The 21328-nt window shown below is 39.4% G+C and overlaps 3 protein-coding genes across 3 annotated transcripts in view; all 3 read right to left on the bottom strand.

Annotated features, from left to right (window-relative positions):
* Positions 1-21328, bottom strand: part of LOC140944168 (uncharacterized) — a 70486-nt gene that overhangs the window by 20979 nt on the left and 28179 nt on the right. The gene's annotated exons all lie outside the window — the stretch shown is intronic.
* Positions 1-21328, bottom strand: part of LOC140943231 (uncharacterized) — a 44381-nt gene that overhangs the window by 9575 nt on the left and 13478 nt on the right. Inside the window, exons 7-16 of the mRNA XM_073392299.1 lie at positions 20450-20712; positions 19696-19834; positions 15168-17464; positions 13387-14620; positions 11469-11496; positions 3275-3551; positions 2836-3001; positions 2479-2699; positions 1847-2063; positions 502-746 (exon numbers count right to left, since the gene is read on the bottom strand). Of these exons, the coding sequence (XP_073248400.1) occupies positions 502-746; positions 1847-2063; positions 2479-2699; positions 2836-3001; positions 3275-3551; positions 11469-11496; positions 13387-14620; positions 15168-17464; positions 19696-19834; positions 20450-20712 (5087 nt within the window). The remainder of the gene's footprint in view (positions 1-501; positions 747-1846; positions 2064-2478; positions 2700-2835; positions 3002-3274; positions 3552-11468; positions 11497-13386; positions 14621-15167; positions 17465-19695; positions 19835-20449; positions 20713-21328) is intronic.
* On the bottom strand, positions 4256-7122 carry LOC140942556 (uncharacterized). Its single transcript, XM_073391473.1, has 3 exons — positions 6906-7122; positions 5958-6198; positions 4256-4557 (listed from the first exon to the last, which is right to left on the bottom strand). The coding sequence occupies exons 1-3, from the start codon at positions 6938-6940 to the stop codon at positions 4318-4320; spliced, it is 516 nt and encodes a 171-aa protein (XP_073247574.1). The 5' UTR covers positions 6941-7122; the 3' UTR covers positions 4256-4317.

The following is a 21328-nucleotide window of genomic DNA, read 5'->3' as shown; positions in this document are numbered from 1 at the left end:
AATGAAAAGAGAGAGTCGTTCAGGTAAAATCTTTACATCTAAATCTAAACATAGGGTGATTGTAGCTAATATCAAATGGTCAATGCATAAATGCATTTTGTTCAAGATTGTCTACCTATTTCTGTCCACAATGACCCAATCGCTTGATATTAACCAAGCTAAAGTTTCTGTACTGGGCCGACAAATGCTTAATTATCGACACGGACGGATATATGCTCTCGAAGAACGACACTTTTCGACAGCATAAAGCCCTTAGTAGAGCGAAAGTGGCGATTTCTTGATGGTTCTGAAACCTTAAAAAGGTGACTTTATCTGCTCCGGGGAAGACATTTAGTATTGTAGGAATACGTAAAAACCTATCCGTTACGTAACCTGACATTTACAACGCTGATGAAGTTCGAGCGAACATCAAGGAAATATTGATTTTGCTTCAAAGTGTTGCTCTGAGTTTTGAAATTTGTATTCTATTAAAAAGTGACTTAACAGGTCTAGCATGCTGACCGTTTCTCTGATGACTTTATTTCCTATGCTCCACGTGTGTTCTTTAGAAAGGATGATGCTAAAGCCTGTACTAGCAGTGTACTCTGTTCGTTTAGAACGACGCCAATGTATAACATGAAATTCGCCCCCCTTCGGAAGATGCAGTCCCATCGGCTCTTCATCCGTCAATGTCAACTCAGACAGGTAGGTTAACAGAGCATCTTGGATGTTTTCGTCTGGTGCATAGTCCATATCCTGAGTGCTATCTGTGAATAGAAAATACTACATTAAGGGTCTTGAAAGGATGAAATGATGACCCTCTTTATAGCAATTCCTATAGATAACAAACCTCGATAACAAACGTGGCCTGGTGTGAAATATAAAAACGATAGGTAAATAGGAAATGGGTTAATGGAAAATTATTACCGGTAAGAAACTTATGCGGAGCGCCCGCCCAAGATTTAAAAACTTTACAACGGCCCCACGAAGACTGTAGTAAAACTTATAATCAGCTCAAGCTTATAAAGGTGAACACCATTACGGACGAAAAAGCTCTGCTTGGTATAAAAGGGTGTCTGACCCCAAAAGATGAAAAAGTTTAGTTGCTCCTGAACATCTTAAGGTATTTCGTAAGGGTGCAAAGACGCATTTAATTGTGTCGATGATGTCTGGTATACACGTAAACAAATCTGCAGCAGATTGTAGTTGTTGTAAAAAAAAAAAAGCAACGTATATAGGTAGTCTAAGGAATGTAGGTTGGAAAGATCATTAGTTCCCAACCGTGCAATCCGTGGAGGTCACCTCGCATAGTTTAACAACTGTTCTAGCCGCACACCACGCCATTTAGGGTGCCTCGTTGAGAAGAAAATAATGCTCAAGGTGAGGACTCTAGCAATAAAGTTATTTCTACAACAAACGAAAGAGTTGGAGAGAATTAACACACGGGGCTCTGCCACTTAACTTAGCTTAAAGAAATGTCGGGTACTGTTTTAAAAAGCGACGGGTTACAACTACTAAGAGATGAAAACGAGAATTGAAAGCGGGAACGCATACGAACACTGCTGATTGGCTCTTGAAAGAGCGGTTTTAAAGTTGTCACGAGCCGGATGACAAGCACTTTGAATCGACATTATACCTTGAAATAACGCCTCACTCTGCTTTTGCTTGCAAATTGTCATTTCAATTACATCACCATCTTCTTTAAGTATGCTCATAAAACAGTCAGTCAGCCAAAGTGTCACCAAAGTTCTACAGAAAACGAACCCCCTTTTTAATGCTTACAGTCTCATTTTCAAGAGATAGGGAGAGTCGCATGATTTTTACTTCGAGTTTAGTCTAACACCTCTACACCGCTTACTTATCCTACCTCTTCGTCCCCGAATGTGGAACCTGCAATCAAATTCACAGCCTGGAAACAAGATGTCTGCTTTTAAGTATTTCATAGACTTGAGCACTAGCCATGCCCGACATCTTGACCGTGTATCCTCATCTTTGAAGTGTATCTCTCCCAAAATGTTCTTCACATCAAAAGGAATTGGTATGTCTTCCAGCCTTTGCTTGGAGTTCTCGTTTGCAACCCATACCTACGTTAAAAAGAATGAATTATGTTGTGAAATCTGACGTATGGACATTGATCATTCCCGAAATGGTGCCTAGTACATAACCTGCTTCAAATAAACACTCTTTTCAGTGTTTACGTTAAATGAAGCGTCTGGCCGATTCTAATTTCTTGCCTCGGGTAGCATAAAGTTTAACTATTTACCACATTAAGTGTCATGGGCGCTGTCTCTGACCTTTTTTACGTATCTCTGGATATACCTCACAGTAAAATTATCTCGGGAAAGTGCAGTCATGACTTTCGTGGGTGGGCAGGTTCTTAGGATCAATTTTGTGAGGTATTTGTTTCTTAAAATACACGTGGAGGTTTGTGTATCTATTCATAAAAAATATTACCAATTATTAGACACAGACCTTCGGATTGTAAGCACGCGGACTTACCTTGCACCTCAATTGATACCAACATGGTGTCAGAAATGTTAAATCATATCTTGAAACATAACCTATCTCCTCAGGAAACGTTTCCTTGTACTGTGTTCTTAATGCCCTTTCATTTGGCGTAACCCCTTCCAAATTAAAAGCTAGCTTCCAGTGTTTATTGTTAGGGTATTTTATCTTTTCTGTGGCCTCTCTAATGCTCCACCGTCCATCCCGAATATCCTCTGAAGGAAAAATGACAAAAAGCGATCTATGGATTGATGTTAACAACTAACATTCAGAAGCCCCTACATAACACTACATAGAGTAATGAGGGCGAATTTAGCTGATAATTTATAGTAAAACTGAAAGAAACACTACCTCGATCTGGAACTTGAATTGTAACCTTTCCAAAGTGACACCACATGTCGGCCTTTGGCATCATCTCTTCAGCCATTTCCTGTTTGACCTTACGTAGAGATACCAAGACGTCCTTCATTAGTTGTTCTTTATAGCTTGGATGGCCAGCGTCAGAACTGCATGGTTCCTAAGTGAGAAGAAGGAAGTAAGGTTTTTGCCTTGCTTATTTTTTAGCTTCACTACGCAAAATCTGGGTGGAAAGCTTCAAAAACGTGACGTCAACCAAACACCATCCAAGATAACATCGCCTTAGAATTTACTAAAAACTGGTAAAAATTTCAAATGTGCATGCTAAAACTTGAAAACAATATTCATAAACAAAACTTCACCACAAAGAAAGAATTGGGAGAGGCAACCAAGGAATGGAGAACAGAGGAAATTAATTACTCGTATGACACACCTGTGGTTCACATTGCTCGGCTGGTTTCAGTCGGTATTGTACGAGCGGTCCAGTTGGATGGCCATTTTTCAGCACCTGCTCCAGTTTCAGTTTTGGTACGTTGAGATTATAGTCATCGATGCAGCAACTGGTTTTCGTGTTTTTTCGTCCAACACCTCTCATTCTTGCTAAAGCCTTCAACATAACCCAAAACACATACTGTAAACAAGAGCCCAAGATTGAGATGAAGTTCCCGGCCACTCTTAAATAGAAGTAAAATCTGCATGCCCACTCCCCGCTTCAAAGCGTATGACCTATAAGAAACTTATTCCAGGCATTCAGATAGATGCGGGGACGGCGCAAATAGAAGCGTAGTAGAAAAATAAAGCGAGGATACTCCCCCCAAGAAATTTGAAAAGTTGAATTGTCCAAGGTTGAATTTCGTGTGTTTCCTTTTCTCTCTGCTCGCCATTTGCGCCACTCTCTACTGTCTGAACGCCTGCTCGAGGTATTAAGAGGTTCCGTAAGCACGCTTGAGGCAGTATTTTGTGTATTTTAAAGGCATTCATATCTTACATCAGACAGTGGAACCCGGTCGATACATCCACATTTGGGGTCTCATTAACGAGAAAGCGTCCAACAATGATATGAGCTTCTAAACTGTTTGATGAAATATTTTTTACTTTTTGAGATTTAAGGTTCTGTCTCTACGAAAAGTAAAAAGGGCTCGTCGTTAAGACCCCTAAGTTTACTCCTGATTTACTCAAAAGCAAAAAGCGGATTGGACTGTCATGATGATTTGACGGACTAATATAGTTCGACTTCATAGTTTGAAGGATTGCGGTAGTTAGTGAGAAGAAAGATGGCTTTCTTAAACGTTTCCAGTCTACTATTGATGATGGGTTGATGAATTCTGTGTATGTGTGTCCCCATTCTATGACTTTTCTTTTCTCCTAGTGCACGGCCCTTCCCCCCCCCCCCCCCTCCCATGAGCTTCTGCTGATAACAATGAACGGTTCCTATTTGTAGTTGTGAAGCACGATACGTAGATCTACACTTCGATTTCATTCGAAGGAAAGACAACTTTTACCCACCACTATTTCTCCAATTAGAACTTTAGCATACTCCCTTTCTTCTTCTGTTCCAGAGATAATGTAAATTTCGTGATCTTCACGATCTAAGATTACTTTTGCTCCTGACTGAGCAGAAATGTGTCGGAGTTTGGCTGCCTCTTTTCCCTTCACTGAACCCTTGAATTTGTCTTCAACCTTTATTAGTTCCCGCCGTCTTCTTTTGGCACTATCCTGCATAAAAAAGATGTGGCGAAATCATTCAACTCAATCTGCGCAACTCAGGCCATCTTCACCCTATAATGGATAGCTTTTGCGCCGGTCCGAAACACATACCGGATAAGGCCTCTGTTCACACCGTACGATTTTTGTAACGAAGAGAAGCTATGCATCTCGGCTAGGTGTTCATCGTAATATACCGGATAGCCTTTCTTCTCCGAACGAAAAGCTCCGGGGGGTACTCCTGGGAATTCTTGGGTGGGGGTGTGCCGCCCAGTTCTCCAAATCCTCACCCTAATTCAGGCCAAAAAATGTCATTTTTCACACCCGTTTTCAGACCAGACCTCTAAAATCCATACCCGTTTTCAGACCTGGCTTTTGGGAAGAAATTATGTCATTATTATTTAGATTAGAGCGCAAATAAACAAAATACTTCAAATTCATTTCGAATTCGCATATTTCTCTTTCTTTCTTACTCTTTTGGAATTGAAAGGGTAAATACGTTCATACACTCCCGTAGTTCCCCCGAAAACCATACCCGATTCCAGACCGAACTGGGCAAAGTGAATACCTGTTTTCAGGCCAAAAAGGCTAAAAAACCATACCCTTTCGGGCGGCACATACCTTTATGGCTTATTTAAGGGAGTACCCCCCCCCCCCCCGCCCAGGGGGAAGCTATTTTTCCGGGACGCATCGTGCGAACACAGCCTCAGTCTATGTGGCAGGTAAATAGATCGTTCTAATAATATGGGGAGTCATATTGAGTCAAGTAGCGGAATTCATTTCGTTTTTTTCTTTCATTTCTGTTTTGTGTTTTTTAAAATCAACGAAAAAAAAATGGCTGAAGCATATTTGTACTTTAAATAAAATGATACCATGATCTTAAAACTATTTTGGAGTCCAGTAAGTAGTTACTACACACTTCAAAAGTTTAAAAGGAATCGAACGTGATCCTAGTTAATAATAATAGTAATAATTTGTTTGGTTGATTATGGTCATAAAAATGAAATCTATATTATTTCAAACAGTGTTTAAAAATAATCGTTGCAAAAGAAGGGCGTTATTCCAACCTCCAGCCCTCGATAGCTTTACAAGACCTATTACTGATCCTAAAATGCCCAGCTTTTCTATTTCTTAAGTCAAGAAACCTTAGCTCATATTTTTAACCAGTCACAAAAACAAAAAATTAATAATCAAACGCCAAAGAAGGGAATAAAAATAAATTATTAAATAAACAAATCGATCTCAGTACACTAACTGGACTACTTGGTAATATTTTTATTTGCCATTCGTTTCTGCGGAACATTTAGTCACTATTGCATAAAGTATACTTGCTGATGATAGGTTTAGTGCAGGTTCTTAAGTGTACTGTGAGAACTACTTCCTGTACTATAACTATGGGTTTAACATTTTACCACTATTCCCTTGACAAGCCTTTCAGCATGTGCAATTTGTTCTTCATCCCCAAAGATTGTAAATCCGGCTTCCTCCTTGCTTTGGGAGAATATTGTTGTTCCAGTTGTCTCCATAATTTCATGCAGCTTGTGGCCACCCTTTCCAATAACATGACCCTTCAGACTCAATGGAACGTCTACGAATTTACTTCCTCCTTCTTCTTCTTCTTTACTTTCCTCCCGGAGACTATCGTAAGACAACCTGACAATTTTAATAGGACAAAGAAACCCACTGAGATACATATACTTTGTTAAATATGTAGAATTAGTGTAGAATGTTTATCCGTGATTTATGTAGTCATGTGTGACAAGATGACAATATATAGTTGCCTGCCGTTGCACGTTCGATTTTCCAAAGTTAACCTTTTTCTCCGATTTTTTACTTCTTTTACTTGTAAACCCTTCCACTGCCGCTGGTTGTAACTGCATGTGCATTTGGTAAAATTTCAGATTAGCCATTGTGACGAAACTCAACTGGAAGCTTACGAGAGTGATCGCAGGAAGAGCGTCTACTGTATAACGCAAATGTTCCTTCCTTTATCTGGTGGAATCAGTGTTAAATTCTTTAATTCAATTATAAATAGCATAGGGTGTTCGATTTTAATCTACAAATCCAAAGTTTACTATCAATAAACTTAAAACATCAAAGAAGTTTAAAACAAACAAATTATACATTCTACGCATAATCTTTCTCCGCTACCTTCGACTGCAATCTAAATCAGCACTATTAAAACGACAAGTCAAAGCCCTACATTTACTCCTGGTGGTGACAATCGTTCACTGAGGGGACGAAAAGGGAAAACTGGAATGTTGTTTTACGTTATTCAAAAGCCTGCAGCTATTCAAAATCTGACTCGACGAATTGAATGGATCTGGATTACTCGATGAATCGACTAAAACATAACTTACCTCTTCCGCCGTCTCTCATAGTCCTCGCTGGCCATGACTTTTTGATTTCTAAACGTGTTACACTGTAACAATTAGTTTAGAACTGTTCTACATCTGAGACTAAACGATTAAGAGGTGCAGCAATAAACAGAAAAACACCAGAGAAAACAACATGAAGTACTTCCGGGATGCAAATTTTTACCGAGCTGTCATCACTGTTCACAATCTCGTACCCAGAGTCTTCTGGCTTTTTGGTCAGCTGAAGCCAGAAGACTCTGGGTACGAGATTGCACTGTCCACGTCACTGAACTCTGTTTTCTGACTGGCAACCAAAGAGGAAGCCGTTTTAGTATTCCCTTTTTGTGTAGCTCTGTCCCTGAGGAAGGCTAATTTTGCTAGCCGAACTATTGGCCTTAAATAAATCAGCCCTTTGCCGTATTGCCAGCCTTGTATTCATTATTTGTTTTAATGTCCAACCTTCGTTAAACGCGAGGCAGCTTGTTGACAGTTTGTCGAAAACTTGCAACATCACACTGTTCTTGTATAAAGTGATTTGCGCATCACCCATCTGAATTTTTTTTAATTACTGAAGAGGGCAAATGTCACCAAACGTTAAACTAGCTTTCGGGACTAGCTTGATGATCCCAAAGCCAGTCCAGTACTTCCTGGGACGGACCATTAAAAACGTCATGGGGTGGGGGTGGGAGGTGGGGAATTTTCAAGCGGCATGAACTTTTTTTGTTAACCTTTCTATATGATCCTTTTAAATTTTCAGGCCAAGGCTTGAATACTTTTTAGGGTTACTTGGCGTGTATGAATTATTTAACTATATTTTTCCCTCTTTTTGTCGGCTTCGCCCTCTCCCCCCTTTTAAGTTCATCTTTTCAAAGAGCATATTATAATAGTAATAATAATAATAATAATAATAATAATAATAATAATAATAATAATAATAATAATAATAATAATAATAATAATAATAATAATAATAACCAGGGTAAACCCGTCAGCTGAAGCTGTTTTAAATAGGTGCCCTGGGCATCAGTCGGCTGCAACCTCGTCCCCAGGGTCTTCTCGTTTTCCAATATGGCAGCTGTAGGAGAGAATCCTGCCATATTGGAAAACGAGAAGACGCTGGGGACGAGGTTGGGGCGGCTGGTAAGACCGGTTTTAGCCATCAAAAGTTATACCTGGTTCCGAGGCTAAGGGGTATAAAATAAATTGTGATCGCATTGAATTTATAAATTTGGGTTGTTTTTTGTTAATTTGAAACTGGCTTATTGACTGACTGTTTACTATGAATATGAATTGTGAGAAAGAAACAAATCATTTAGATATTTTCAATTTTTCTTTTCAAAGTAGCGCGCTTGCTAGGTTACTTCCAGGGGTGTCGCATTGAGAGAAACTGGCTTATTTCGTTAATTCTAAGCTATTTATTTCTCGCCCCATAACTGGTCTTGTAGTATAACTGTAAACTAGAGAACAATGCAGTGTTTCCGTTGATAGGCGTCTTCCCAGCAACGTAAATGATGAAGCGCATACTTGGAGTGACACCTACGGGAAGGTTTTTTTTAATTTTTCTGTTCAAAATGTAAGGGGGCTGGAGGAGGGAGGTTTAGGAGGGTAAAGGTTACGGTTCTACAATTGCAGTCAACCTTGCTTTTTTTACTGTTTGCTTACAAAACCCGTTGCCGATTAGATCCATCAGAATACGGTACTTTTGATTTATAAGTTGTTCCTTGCCATTTATTAACAAGTTATCCTACCCCATACCCGATCTACAGGAGTAGAAGCCTTTTGGACGGAACGGCAAATTAAAAATCGCTTCATATCCAACAAACTTCACAGGACCATAATAATTGTTGACTGCGCCTTGCTTTGTCTCGCTGAGTCGTGAAAGCGACTCTTCCGGAAGTCAACCAGTTTACCGTAAACTGTTTCCACATGGTCCGCATAGTTCTAAAAATAGCTTTTTTGAAATTTAGATATCCCGGCTAACGCCCATAGACTTCCTCTCTGTCCTATTATGATCTCTTGACAGGACACAACTTAGGAACCAAGGATTCATGAAAGCAAATTTTATTTATAAAGTAATCGTAATTTAAGCCCTCGAGTAAAGAAAATGAAAATGAACAAAAAACGTTTAGTTAAAATCTCGTTGTATTGTAATTGTTATTGACTCAAATCGACCTTTTTAACTTGGGATAGCACGTGTCCCTTAAGAGCAGACCCTCGTGTGAAAGCCCCGTAAAACGTGCGGTTTTATTTCTTATTTACCCTCGTTTATTTATCTACACTATGACTAGTGCTAATTGTGTGAAAAGGTTAAAAGATAAGAATGATTCACTGAAGTCTGAAATTCGTATAACCTGACGGCGAAAATAGTTTGGGTTCAAAGAAAAGATTCACAGTATCCTCTTAGATATACCAAGAATTGAAAATTCTTATGTTGACACAGCGATGCTTAGTCCAAGGGCGAAAAAGTACTACTCTTAATAATTAAAACCATTTTCCCCCTTTTTACTATTCTTTCTTTGACTTTGAACAGTGCTTTTCAACTATTGCGCAGTCTGCGTATGTTACGTATTTCCCGTATTGTCACTGATCACTTTTGCTGGATCAGACTCTACTTTGACTCGGCAGGGAGGGGATTAAAAAAAGAGAAGAAGGCAAGAGGTGTGTGTGTGGAAGGGGGAGGGGGGGCGGGGAGCGATTATGGAGGTGATTAATCGAGGGACGGCTATTATTCGAGGAAATACGGTACTTACGAACTTTAAGTTTCCTTTTTTCCTTCTTCTGTCTTGTGTTGTTTGTTTACCCATTTCAGACCGCGAGACGTTCTGAGAATATTTTTTTTCGTTGCCTTATATCAAATATCCATTCATTTGAACGCGAATAAGGTTAAATTTAAAAAAACAAGACACCGTTTCCTTGATGAAAATCAAGTGGACTAAATTGCTTAAACAAACAACCCTTGCGAAATAGGTCTGTGATGTATCGATAGTGCATACAATAAAAGGAGTAGACCTGTGTAGAGCTTAGGATTACTGTGGTATTACATGCATAGAAATTCCCATATTTAGCTCAATTTTTAATGAAATTTTTGCTTTCTTCATCTTAAGCACTAGCAGTTACATAAAATCTTCTAAAATACCTTCTATTTTCTAAATATGTACAATAATCTATAATAATACTACTATTCAGAGATGTTTTTTTTATCATATCATTCAGAATCTTCATAATTATTGTAGTGTTTTTCATTAACTAGTCTCTGAAACTAGTCTCACCAACATCTCCTAGAAGTTCCTAAATAAATCAATATATACATATTAGCTTCACGTCATTCATTTCCATGCATGTTTAACTTGTGAATAGTCGAAGGCAATACATAACAATTATTCACCGAAGTGGAGGTGGCTAGTCCTGGTTATTTACCGAACTGCGAAGCAGTGAGGTAAATATCCACGACTAGCCACCGACATCGAGGTGAACAATTGTTTTAGTATATACTAAAATAGTGAGATAATTGAGCACAACAATGACGATTTTTAACTTAAATACTGTTGCCAACGATTACAATTTTGGCGCGTAATGACCAGGCGGCTGCGGCCGTCGCTTTTTCTTGCCGACAATTAAAACTTTTGAAGGCATTTGTTTAGCTCTTGCGGGGAAATTTCTTCAAAAGGAGTTGTGAATTCTTTTTGTATTTAAAATCATTCTATAAAAAAAGATCATTAAATTTAGTTTTAAGCTTATTTATGAACAACTCAACTAAATAAAGTAAGCAAGACTTAAATTTAATTTGCATTTGTAAACAAAAACTTTTTCACCGGTTTTATCGATAAATTCGTGTCAAAAAGACAAAGCTTTACCTGTTAAAACTTCCAATCCGAACTTCGTCACCTTCTTCGTGTATTTCGGAAACAGCTTGCTTGATTAGTTGTGAAATTTCTTTGTTTGTTTACGGCAGCAAACCGGGAAGGCATTTTGCTCGCAACTTACGCGAGTTTGGCGTTGCTCGCTCGGAGGAACTGGAGGTGAATCAGTGAATAGTGCAGGATAGTCACTGATTGAGTAGCCAATCAGAGCGGGCGAAAAACACTATCCACTGTTTTAGTATATACTAAAGTCTATTATTTCGGGGCTTTGATTACTGACTGCTTAAAAGAAAGTGGCTTCTTAAAGGTTATGTTAATTTATGACGAGATTCTATTGAGCGGCTAACTTCCATTACGCAGCCTTGTCGGGACCCCGTGCATGGGTGGCCGCTTAATTGAGGTTCAACCGTATAATAACAGGAAGGGACCACGAAAGAAATATCGAAGCTTCTAAATTACAGAAGCTGGGCTCCCAAGTCGCTATTTTTAGAAACTAAACTGGTGGATACGCCTAGCGTGTTTCGACAGGTGCATAAGTTCGTTCTTCCTTTGTTTTGCTTTGATAATCATATTCTCTTTTCGAAAATTACATTTCGGCAGAAAAATGATCCGACTATGAACTTGCCGATACGGGGAGAAATGTACGGTCGCCTGGTATTTCTGAAATAAATGAACTTGTGATAAACTGGTATGAGAAGCAGCTCACTGTGCCGCCATTCCTAGAGAATTCTCAGCTGTAAAGGAAAAAGATAAAACAATAAACAACGCTATCAATTCATATAAATAGCGGTGAAGGCGAAAGCTCATCTTTCCTGCTACGAGAACAAATATACTGGACACTAAGTAACTAAAAGTTTGGCTAACACCCCCTTCTTTCATGAAAATTAGGTTTATTAATAAAGTTTGACATTAACTCCAGAAGAGACAATAACCTGCATTTTAGCTATGCATTATAATTCTCCTCTAAACCACAAATCATCTGCGCACGTGTTTGCAAAATGAGACGGACCGCAGGTTGTCAAAGCCTGAGGGAAAATTAGGCTACGAAGACCGTAAAAGTGATAACGTGTGAAGTGCTAGTTATATTTTGTCCACGACAAACTTGCGAGTGTGCAGCGCAGATGTAAATTTCCCTTTCGTAAACGGTCGCCACCATATTTTTTACCTGTTACTGAGAGTGTTTGTGTTAAAAAAGAATCGCAACCCAAGGTCGAGCCCAGAACTTGATCCGGACTTTTCGTACCCGTCTTCTCTCTTTCTCAGCTGATACATCAATAACAGTTGACCCTAGACCTTTTCATAACTTGTAACGCAAATTAAACTTGGGCTTTAAACGTCTTTCTTTCTAATACTATTCAAAAACGTATTATCTGCCTTATTTGCAACTTAATCCAGGGAAAATATTACATCGATCATGACTAAAGGCTTGGTTACCAATGGTGGAATCGACCGTTTTAATGGAAACGACTGTTAACAACAGGCAAATAGGCGGCCCAGAAGCACAAAAATGATGTCCAATAGTAACTTGCAACTTATCATATGGTAAAGATCTCTTCTCCTTTCTTTTGAATCAACATGCACAAAAACATACTAACCTTTGCCTATCGATAACCTGTCGCACGACATACTCTTTAAGTCTCTAGAGGGATCAAAGAACAGGCAAAAAAAATTAAATCGGGTAAAACGGGAGTTTCTGACAACGTGAGAAAGTAAGAAAAGGCGATCTGCTATTAAGGGTTTTGTTGCACAGGCAGCCCAAGCATACCATGTGAGGAAATTAAGGTTAATTCAGTTCGACTGTGGTAACATCTGAAATGATTTTCGGACAAACAAGAAAATATCATATGTCTTTTCAATGACGTCTTTTAGTTTGTCCATCTTGAAAATTTATCCCATATGTTGGAAAAAATGATTATGCTTGCATTATCACAGGCAAATACGGCGTCATTGATGACTCCAGTTGTAATCACCTCCGTGAATCTCCTTCATTGCGGTTTCAATGAGCAAAGCATTGGTCTAAAAAGCACTAAATCATCATTACCACTTAATTTATAGAGGTAAAACTGCTTTTCCTTTGCTTCATAACCGTCTCTTGTCTTCTAGTCAGTTTTAACGTCATTTCGTCAATTTTCGTTTCTCCGATTTTTATGATGCACCGTTTGGAACTCACAAACGTCAACATACAACAATGTACCGCTCTTTCCCTTCTCCGAGTACTTAAGCGTACAATTCTGAGTGCTATAGCGGTTAAGGTTTCTGTGTACTGTAGTGCACACGAACTAAACGGCAGAACGCAAAATATATGTAGTGTACACTATACACATATATGGAGAGTGATCCCATTTTGTATCGATTACCCCCCAATGCACAAGGTACACGTACGTAAGCCACAGATAACCAAAATGCGTGAGATGATACCAGAATAATCAACCTTCGTTAACTAGAAACGGCTAGACGACTTATAGATATTTCCAGCAACAACAATTGGCCGTTTGACCCCTTTATCTTACTAAGGTATGTTTGAAAAGTGCCTTTGTTGCTGTAAACCTGAGAAAAATTCCCATTACGTTCAACCGTTCATTTCTTTCTAAACAGTTAGTGAAATAAATAGTGTGAAAGCTCACCTTTAGTCAAACTCCACAGTTTCTCAATAAGAGATGTACACTGTTCCTCCCAATTGTACCTCTCTTCATAACTTGTTCGCAAGGATTGGATATCTTGAAGACGCTTTGCTCTTTCTTTTTGACGAACAGAAGCTATTGCCTTTGACCAGTCATTAGGGTTTTTGGATTCCACAACGTATGAATGCCCCTGTGGAAGAGCACGCAGTGCATGTCCGAATCCTGAATTGCCACTTACTAGAATGGGAAGACCAGCGGACAATGCTTCAAGACCTGTCAATCCAAAGCCCTCTGTTCTGGAAGGCATGATGGCAAGGTCAACCTCACAAAACAGTTCTTTCAACCCTTCTTTACTTTGAATGAACTCCCTCACAATAAGCTGATCTTTAGGGATTCCAGACTCGAGCAAACGTTCCTTGACTTCATCCTGTTTCCCTTTGGGTGTACCAACAAAAACCAAACAATAGGAGTTGTCCTCTAGTTTAGCTAGTGCTGTCGGAGCAATGTCGTATCCCTTGAGTTCGAAGTCTTCAGGATCGCCGCGGCCAAAGGTTAAAACCTTAAACTTTTCCCCTTCCTGGGCGGCTTGCTTTACTGCTTTGAATTCATCGAAGGTGCCCGGAGTCAGTTGAATGATATCTTGGGATTTCTCACAGGACCTAAGATAGGATGAATAGGCATCCCTTAACTTAGCCCCAACAGCAACAACAAGATCTGCCAGTTTGCACAAATCTACTTCAACTTTATTCTTCTTTTCGCCTTTAGCAACTGCCTCAGGATACTCCTTGTACATTCCAAGTTCTTCAGGTGCAGTGTGCACCATCTGCACCCACTTACATCTATGAGACTCGGTAATAAATTGGGCTTGTTTGCCCAGCTTAGCACCATGGCCCACAATGACATCAATTGAAAGGCTACTTGGTGGAGAGCACAACCAGTCTAGGGGATCATCATAGCCTGTACGCATCTTTGCCTCCTGAATAGTAACATTTGACTGTGACGCGCTCTTCTTATCCTCTTCAGAACAAGCGGTTTGCGGAACAAGGACAGTGACATTGACTTGAGGTTGCTTGGCTAGCAAAACTGCAAGCTTTCTGTTTATCGTTGACAAGCCACCCATGGATGAACCCCACTCACTCGCCAACAGAGTGATGTTTAACTCTGTCGCACAATCTTCTGGAATACTTCGGAGTCCCGCTTCTTTTGTTGGGCCATCTGATCTGGGGTGGCGCGAACCCTGAAAGAAAACAATGATTTCGGTAACTATAATCACAGATAGTTGTTAGTTCCTAATTATTTTTGTTTTCCATTTCAATGGCCTGAACGTAAGAGCAAATCTGTGTTATGTTCCCACTGATTCCAAAGCTAAAAAAATGGCGTTCTTTAATTCTGTTGCGGAAACGTTACTTCCGGCCTGCTCAACAGTATCATTACTGCTCACGTTCGGAATGTTTACTGCAGCGTTAAACATGGGGATAATTACAATGTTCATGAGTCCGTACAAAAACAGATTTCAAATGATAAACAGAAACTAAAAGAGATAGAAAGTTGTCAATACGCTTGAAAAAGTGTCCACGAGACTCACGAATTTGCCTAGCATTAGAGTTAGCGAAGACGATTGTGTTATAAACACAGCTTTAATTATAAATTGTACCGTTCCTGAACTGACGCGGTTATCCGGTTTTCTGGTCGTTCGTGTTAAGTAACATTAATTCGGCAACCTTCATTTGTAGCTGAAGATGGTCCTTGGTAAGATCGAAACATGTCTTACGCTATTTACATACCTGCTCTGTTGAAGAAGCAAACCAAGGTTCAAACAGCTTCACTTGCACTCTAAGATTCGGAGCAAACGAAGCCTTGTGGCAAACTTTTATTTCTTTGGCATTGCGCAGCTCTGATTCACACAGGAAGTGCAGACACTCTTCTTCTTTGCATTTTTCAGTGCCATGATTTTGACAGTAGTTAACAACACCTTCAGGAGAGCAGACTGGACATAGGAAACTGATTTCGTAACTCATATCTCGTTGCCAGCGAGATTCCTTGTGCATGCGTTCAAGTATCGAAACTAGTCGCCTGTGAACATCACTAGGACAGATTAACTTAGTGGTTTCAACCTGGAAGTCTGTTGATAATGTCATGTTTGCTGACAGACGTTCTGCCAATTTGTGACTGTCATCATCTCCAAGAACTACAACTTCAACGACTGAGGAGTGGCACATAAGGATAACCGAGTCGCCATCTTTAGATGTAATAAGTCGTGCAAACTCGTGGAACAACTGAGGCTGTTCTAATACCTTGCATTCGTCTTTTACCCACTGACAGAACTGCACAACTAGACGAGGAAACAAATCTGGAGGTACCTGGCCGTTTAAAAATTTGACAAAAAGAGGAGGAACTTTTGCCTTCTTAACCAGCCCAAGAACCTCCTCTGGTGGATGTGATCTCAGCATTGATGGGACAAGATAACTCTTGTTTTTACCACCTGAAGGCCATGGGCACAGCAAACTAAATTTCATCATTATTTCTATAAGAATCTGATATGTTTCTTCGTCGTGGTTGTCAAACAAGGGGCCCCACACATGTGCCAAAAGCGTTTCATCTAGGATTCCTTCCTTCTCAAGCTTACACCATAAGCTTACGACCTTCTTTTCTTTACGATCATACGGATCATACGGTTTGACAGTTATCACTGTCTTAAACACGTCAACCAACCACTGAGGATCTAAAACCACCAACTTATTCAGGTCTGCGTTGTCGTCAAAATGGATTAAACTCCTTAGGTCGTGCAAATAGTCCATCAGGGTCTTGATCTCTTTGTCTTCATCAATATCACAGGCTTTTGCAATGTCTTTTGCTGTCTCCAGAGTAATGTACTTGTGTCCTCTTTTCTTTGCTACTTGAAGCGCCTTCTCAAATTTTAGCCATTTGATTGGAATGGTGTCGTGAGTTAGCGGTAGCTCTTTGGCGACGGAAACTAATTCCTTCCGCAAGAGCTGGACTTGTGAGCACTCAGAATTGTTGTTTCGCAAACGTGTGTTATCTACAAAGAACGGCACGTCATGCAGGTGGCAACCGAATGGTTTATTTTTTAGTAAACCAAAGATTTCGATGGTAAGGTCTTTGGGATCACGGCCGCAGTAAGGTGTATCAGCGTGAGTGCATACCAAGAAAACTGGAGGAAGCTTCTCTGGTAGCAATTCCGAGCTCAGACATTCCCCCTGACTGGCTAGAGACGCAACGGACTTCATCCAAAACTCCAGATAATCTAAATTGGTCTTTAGACTACTGAAGCTTTCCAGAGTCTTCTTGTATACTCCACTCTTCACCAAAGGCTTAGCTTCATCGTGTGGATTTAAGCTCAGATCGTACACCAAGAAGTATATGGCTTTCTTCGTAAGGAATAGTGGATGTGTCACATAGTAAACAGACTGACCAGCGAAATCCCAGAAAGTTGAATAAACGTCATCTTCATTATCCTTCCTGGCACTTTGGAGTAATGTTTCAGCCACAGATGCCACCTCATCAGGAACATCTACAGCTGAAAAGTTCCCTACGGGCTTTGATTCTTTCGGATCAGGGGCAACACTGGGTATGTTAATACTAGTGGTAGGGGGTGGATATCTAGATTTCTGAGGGTTTTCTCCTACTGTTGATGACTTAGTGTTTCGCGTGTCCGGTTCTACGTTAGCACTATCAGAATCGAACAGACTTGACTCCTTCTCTGTGACTGTGTGTACTTTGGTACTTTTCCTTTCCTTTTTCAGACTATCTACAATACGTAGTGCCGTTTGATAATCAAAAGAAATCTCTTTATCTGAATTTTGCCCTTCATTCTGTTCTCCAGTCCTCCATGTCTCTGTGCACACGTTGAAGAAAGAAGGATCCACATGTATTCCATCAGTGCTGTCTTCCTCCGGATCGAAAGCCATTCCTCTCAAAGATTTCTTTAAACTGGTCTTTCCTGCTTGGTCCTGACCAATAAGCATTAACGGAAGCCTTTTGAGAACGGTTTTTCCACTTAAAAGGGCCTTGTTGTAGGCTTCCACGGCTGCAAGACCCCGCGCAAGTATTTCGGGAGGCACTGCAACCAAAAAAACAAAAACATAAAAAGCCAAGAAACGTTAAATTTTGCTCAATGTCCTTAGTTCATTTAACGAGAGTAACACTTAACAGTAGATCAACTGGAAAAACCAGTAGCTCTCGATCCTAACAAGTAACAGCAACCTCAATGAGAAATTGTATATAAAGTTATCAGGGTAAGAACTAAATAAGTCATTAACATTATGTTGTCAATACAATACAATGCAATACAATCAGATAACTTTATTTAAAGAAAGAGCAACCTTTTACAGTTTTCAAACTTACGGTGGTCTAAAAATATAGCTTAGAGAGAAAAACATACAAAAATATATATCAAACCGAATTTTTGAACACATGCTTCAAAAAGCCCCAGAACATTCTCACAGAAACCGAAAGGATCGTGTATATACTTAGACTTATCAAGCAACTCGTAGGGTATTTTACGGTATACCACTCGAAAGCATCACGTAACTGATTTATCCCAAGCCACTCAACATGAACACATAAAACGGAGAAACGTCGACCTTGACGTCATCTGTAAACAGCATTGCCCAAATTATCGACAGTTTGTCAAAGGGGCACCCAACGACGCTTTCCTCCTACATACAGGCTATCCAGAGTACTTTTAGATCTCTAGAAATGAATTCAGAGAGGCCCTATAAAATTGGTACCTGTTCGGTTATTCTAGGGGAACTTGAGTCTTTTCGAAATTACAAGGGCTTCAATAGTATTTTCCCAAAAATGTTAGATGTAATATAACGTATTACGAAAGTGAGAATTTTATTGAGTCCTCTCTCCATCGTGTTTTGGTATCCGAAAAGTTTAGGTTTCCATTTTTTTTTACGAAAAATTGTTTAACCTGGACGGTGAAATGCGAAAAAATAACTTCAGAAAATCGTAAAGAATTTATTACGTAAGCTTCATCTAGAAATTTTTAGCCGTCCTCAAGTTATAAAAAATCCTAGGCAATATTTACTTCTCCGAACAGATACTTAACAGAAAAAAGTCGTTGGGTGCCCCTGTTGTCAATGAATAAAGTTGGTATTCACGTGTCTACTTTAACTGCATCCTGGATAAAGCTGAATAAAAGAAAGAGAGCTTTAAAATGTTTCTGCTGGATTTCAGTTAGGCTTGTTGTTTCGAAATGTAATTCGCCTCGGCATTCACATGGTTACTTCACTGATTTGTTTTACTCTCGGATTATACATTTCTATAGTTCTTTTTCCGTGGTACTATGTTGGATTTCGTTTTGCCAGGTATTAGTTTGATTTCTTAGAAGTCCGGAAAATAGGTGAAACTCGGTTAAGTGTTAACTGTAAAGTGAAGAATAATGCCCCTGGCAATTTTTGTACAATGACAAGTTTTGACTTTTGTAAACGTCTCTGTTTTCGTTGGGAAAATAGAGGCCGCAAGCATCACCAGTACCGGTATTTTTTTCCTGAAATACTACCCGTTCCGTACCGCAGAATATGCAACAGATTTGTAGCTTTCTAATTGGCTCTATTCTGTATGGCATGGGATAAAAGGTACTGCAAACATAATTGGTCTTTAAAAAAACAAAAAATAAATAAAAGATAAGGGGAAATGGGCATTTTCGAATGCACGCAATATACCTAGTATGTATGAAAAACTTAATGGGTTCACGGTCCCTTTTTTAATAGTTTTTTCTTTCGGGTTTACGGGTCTGGCTGTGGTGTGTTTATAACGATCGTTATTCGAGTGAGTTAATAACAGTGTATCAGTTTTTTCGAGCAGTCAGAACTGAAGTTGAGAATAGTAGCGCCTGAGTAAAAAATTTGCCTTGAAAAGCTGTATGTGCTTTTAATAAAATCCAACTGGTGGTCTATTATCAATGCTGCGTTCTGATTGGTTGAGCTACTACTAGGCTATATGTTATAGCCCCCTAGTAATTAAAAGACCGGGCTTTTTGGCGGCAAAAAAGGATTAAAGTCTAGCTTTTAACTAGCTAAAATTTTTTTATTCTCGACATTTTTGACCAACTAGTTGGATTTTACTAAAACAATTATTCCTCTCGCCCTCATGGCCTCTGAGTCAATAGCCCATTCGGCCTTCGGCCTCATGGGCTACTGACTCAGAGCCCATTCGGGCTCGAGGAATAATTGTTAAATAATCCACTTCTAGTACATTGTCATGTAACACAAAATAAAATCGATTTTAAGGCTTCTGTATAAATTTTACTATCAACTCAAAACCATAGTTAATGCATTTTACCTTCTCCCTCCAAAACAATTGCTTGCACTTTCTTTACGAAGCGAAAAAACTTTGGTAGTGTCTCAGCTATCATTTCCGGGTTCCAGTCTCCATTATCAAGCAAATCGTCCCATTCTCTGCAGTGAAGGTGTAGGTCGGTCTGCCAGAACAGAGAATAAATAACTAAACTAGTAATACGGAGTGCGGGCGACAACGATCAAAGGTCAAAACGCTTTAATTTTGCTCCATCACAGTGCTTTGCGTACGTTTCACGTGACAGATAGTCAAAACACGCTTGAACAGATTACTATTTCTAATACAATGACTGACCGGATAGCAAAAACCCCCAAAATAGACATCAGTCATGACAGCTCTCTCGGCCGCCATGTAAATGCCGTATCACGCAAAAGCTTAGAAATTCAAGCGTACTCTATCACAAAGCGAAAACCCTTTCGAAGTTTACATTTGCATAAACTTTACTTATAAGCTGCTCTAATACTTCATGCAAGTAAAAATTCATTCAGGAGGATCGATTACTCTTTGGTATAAATTTTGATGACGTGATGTGAAAACCAGCATAAACAAACATACAGAAAAAAAGATGATGACAATGATAACAATTATCACTGTACATGTAAACCTGAATCACTTAAATAGTACGCAGATGTGTGTTTCAGTAAATCTTCTTTTGCAATCGTTTATGAACGCGGCGACACAACTATCTTAAGTTTTCTCAGAACAGAATAGTCGAGAAATGGTCATAATTTCATCATACCGATTCCCTTGATTCCTCTTTCCGCCCGTCACTTCGCCAAGAGTTCTCCTTAGAAAGAATGATTGTGAAGCCTGGACTGATTTCGTACACAGATCGTTTGGAACACCGTTTATAAATAAGATGAAATCCATGGGGTATTTTCCCCTCTGGTAGTCGACAAAATCCAATTCCCTCTTCATCTGTTAAAGTCAGGTCAGATAGGTATCTTGCTAATATCTGTATCACCTCTGTCTTGGGTGCGTAGTCTGCCACAAGCGCATTGTCTGACGAGAGACCAATGCATCATAAATTAGTGCAAAGTGTTCATTTACAGAACAAAAATATGGGCGAAGTTTTTCTGCTGCTAAAAAAACACTTTCTACTGGCTAAGTATTTGCTCTGGGACTTCCTGTTGTCTCGAGTTTAGCACAACATCAAATTACCATGCAGCATACTCACTTCTCCGCCCATGTTAGACAACTTTAGAAGTTTTCAATCGACACGAAATTCGGGGATTTAATAATAGTACAATGATCAATTAATATACTAAAAAAGTTTTTAAAAAATCTATCGAGAAATTTTGTTTTAATCGCTGTTTCCGTGAAAGTAGCCTTAGAAATTACAAAAAGAACTCAGCATTGCGTTTTACCCTGATTCATAAGTTCATGTTTTTCTAAATTGCGAAAGTGTACTTGCGTTCAGCGGCTTCTAGAGTGTATAAGGTTCATTTGCAAAACGAGTGAGTGATAAAACCCTTCGGAAATATCCAAAAAGTAGCAAATTTGTCTTCATTAAGTCCAGTCTTCAGTGCATGCATAATTTATACCCTTTTTATAGAAATTCTAAGATATCTCGAAATTCCTCTTATAGATATTTTGAAACTTCGCACAGCAGAAGACA

Source organism: Porites lutea, chromosome 7, assembly GCF_958299795.1.
Source record: "Porites lutea chromosome 7, jaPorLute2.1, whole genome shotgun sequence".
Taxonomy (NCBI): domain Eukaryota; kingdom Metazoa; phylum Cnidaria; class Anthozoa; order Scleractinia; family Poritidae; genus Porites; species Porites lutea.
The sequence above is the reverse complement of the archived record's forward strand: the minus strand, read 5'-3'. Positions and strand labels throughout refer to the sequence as shown.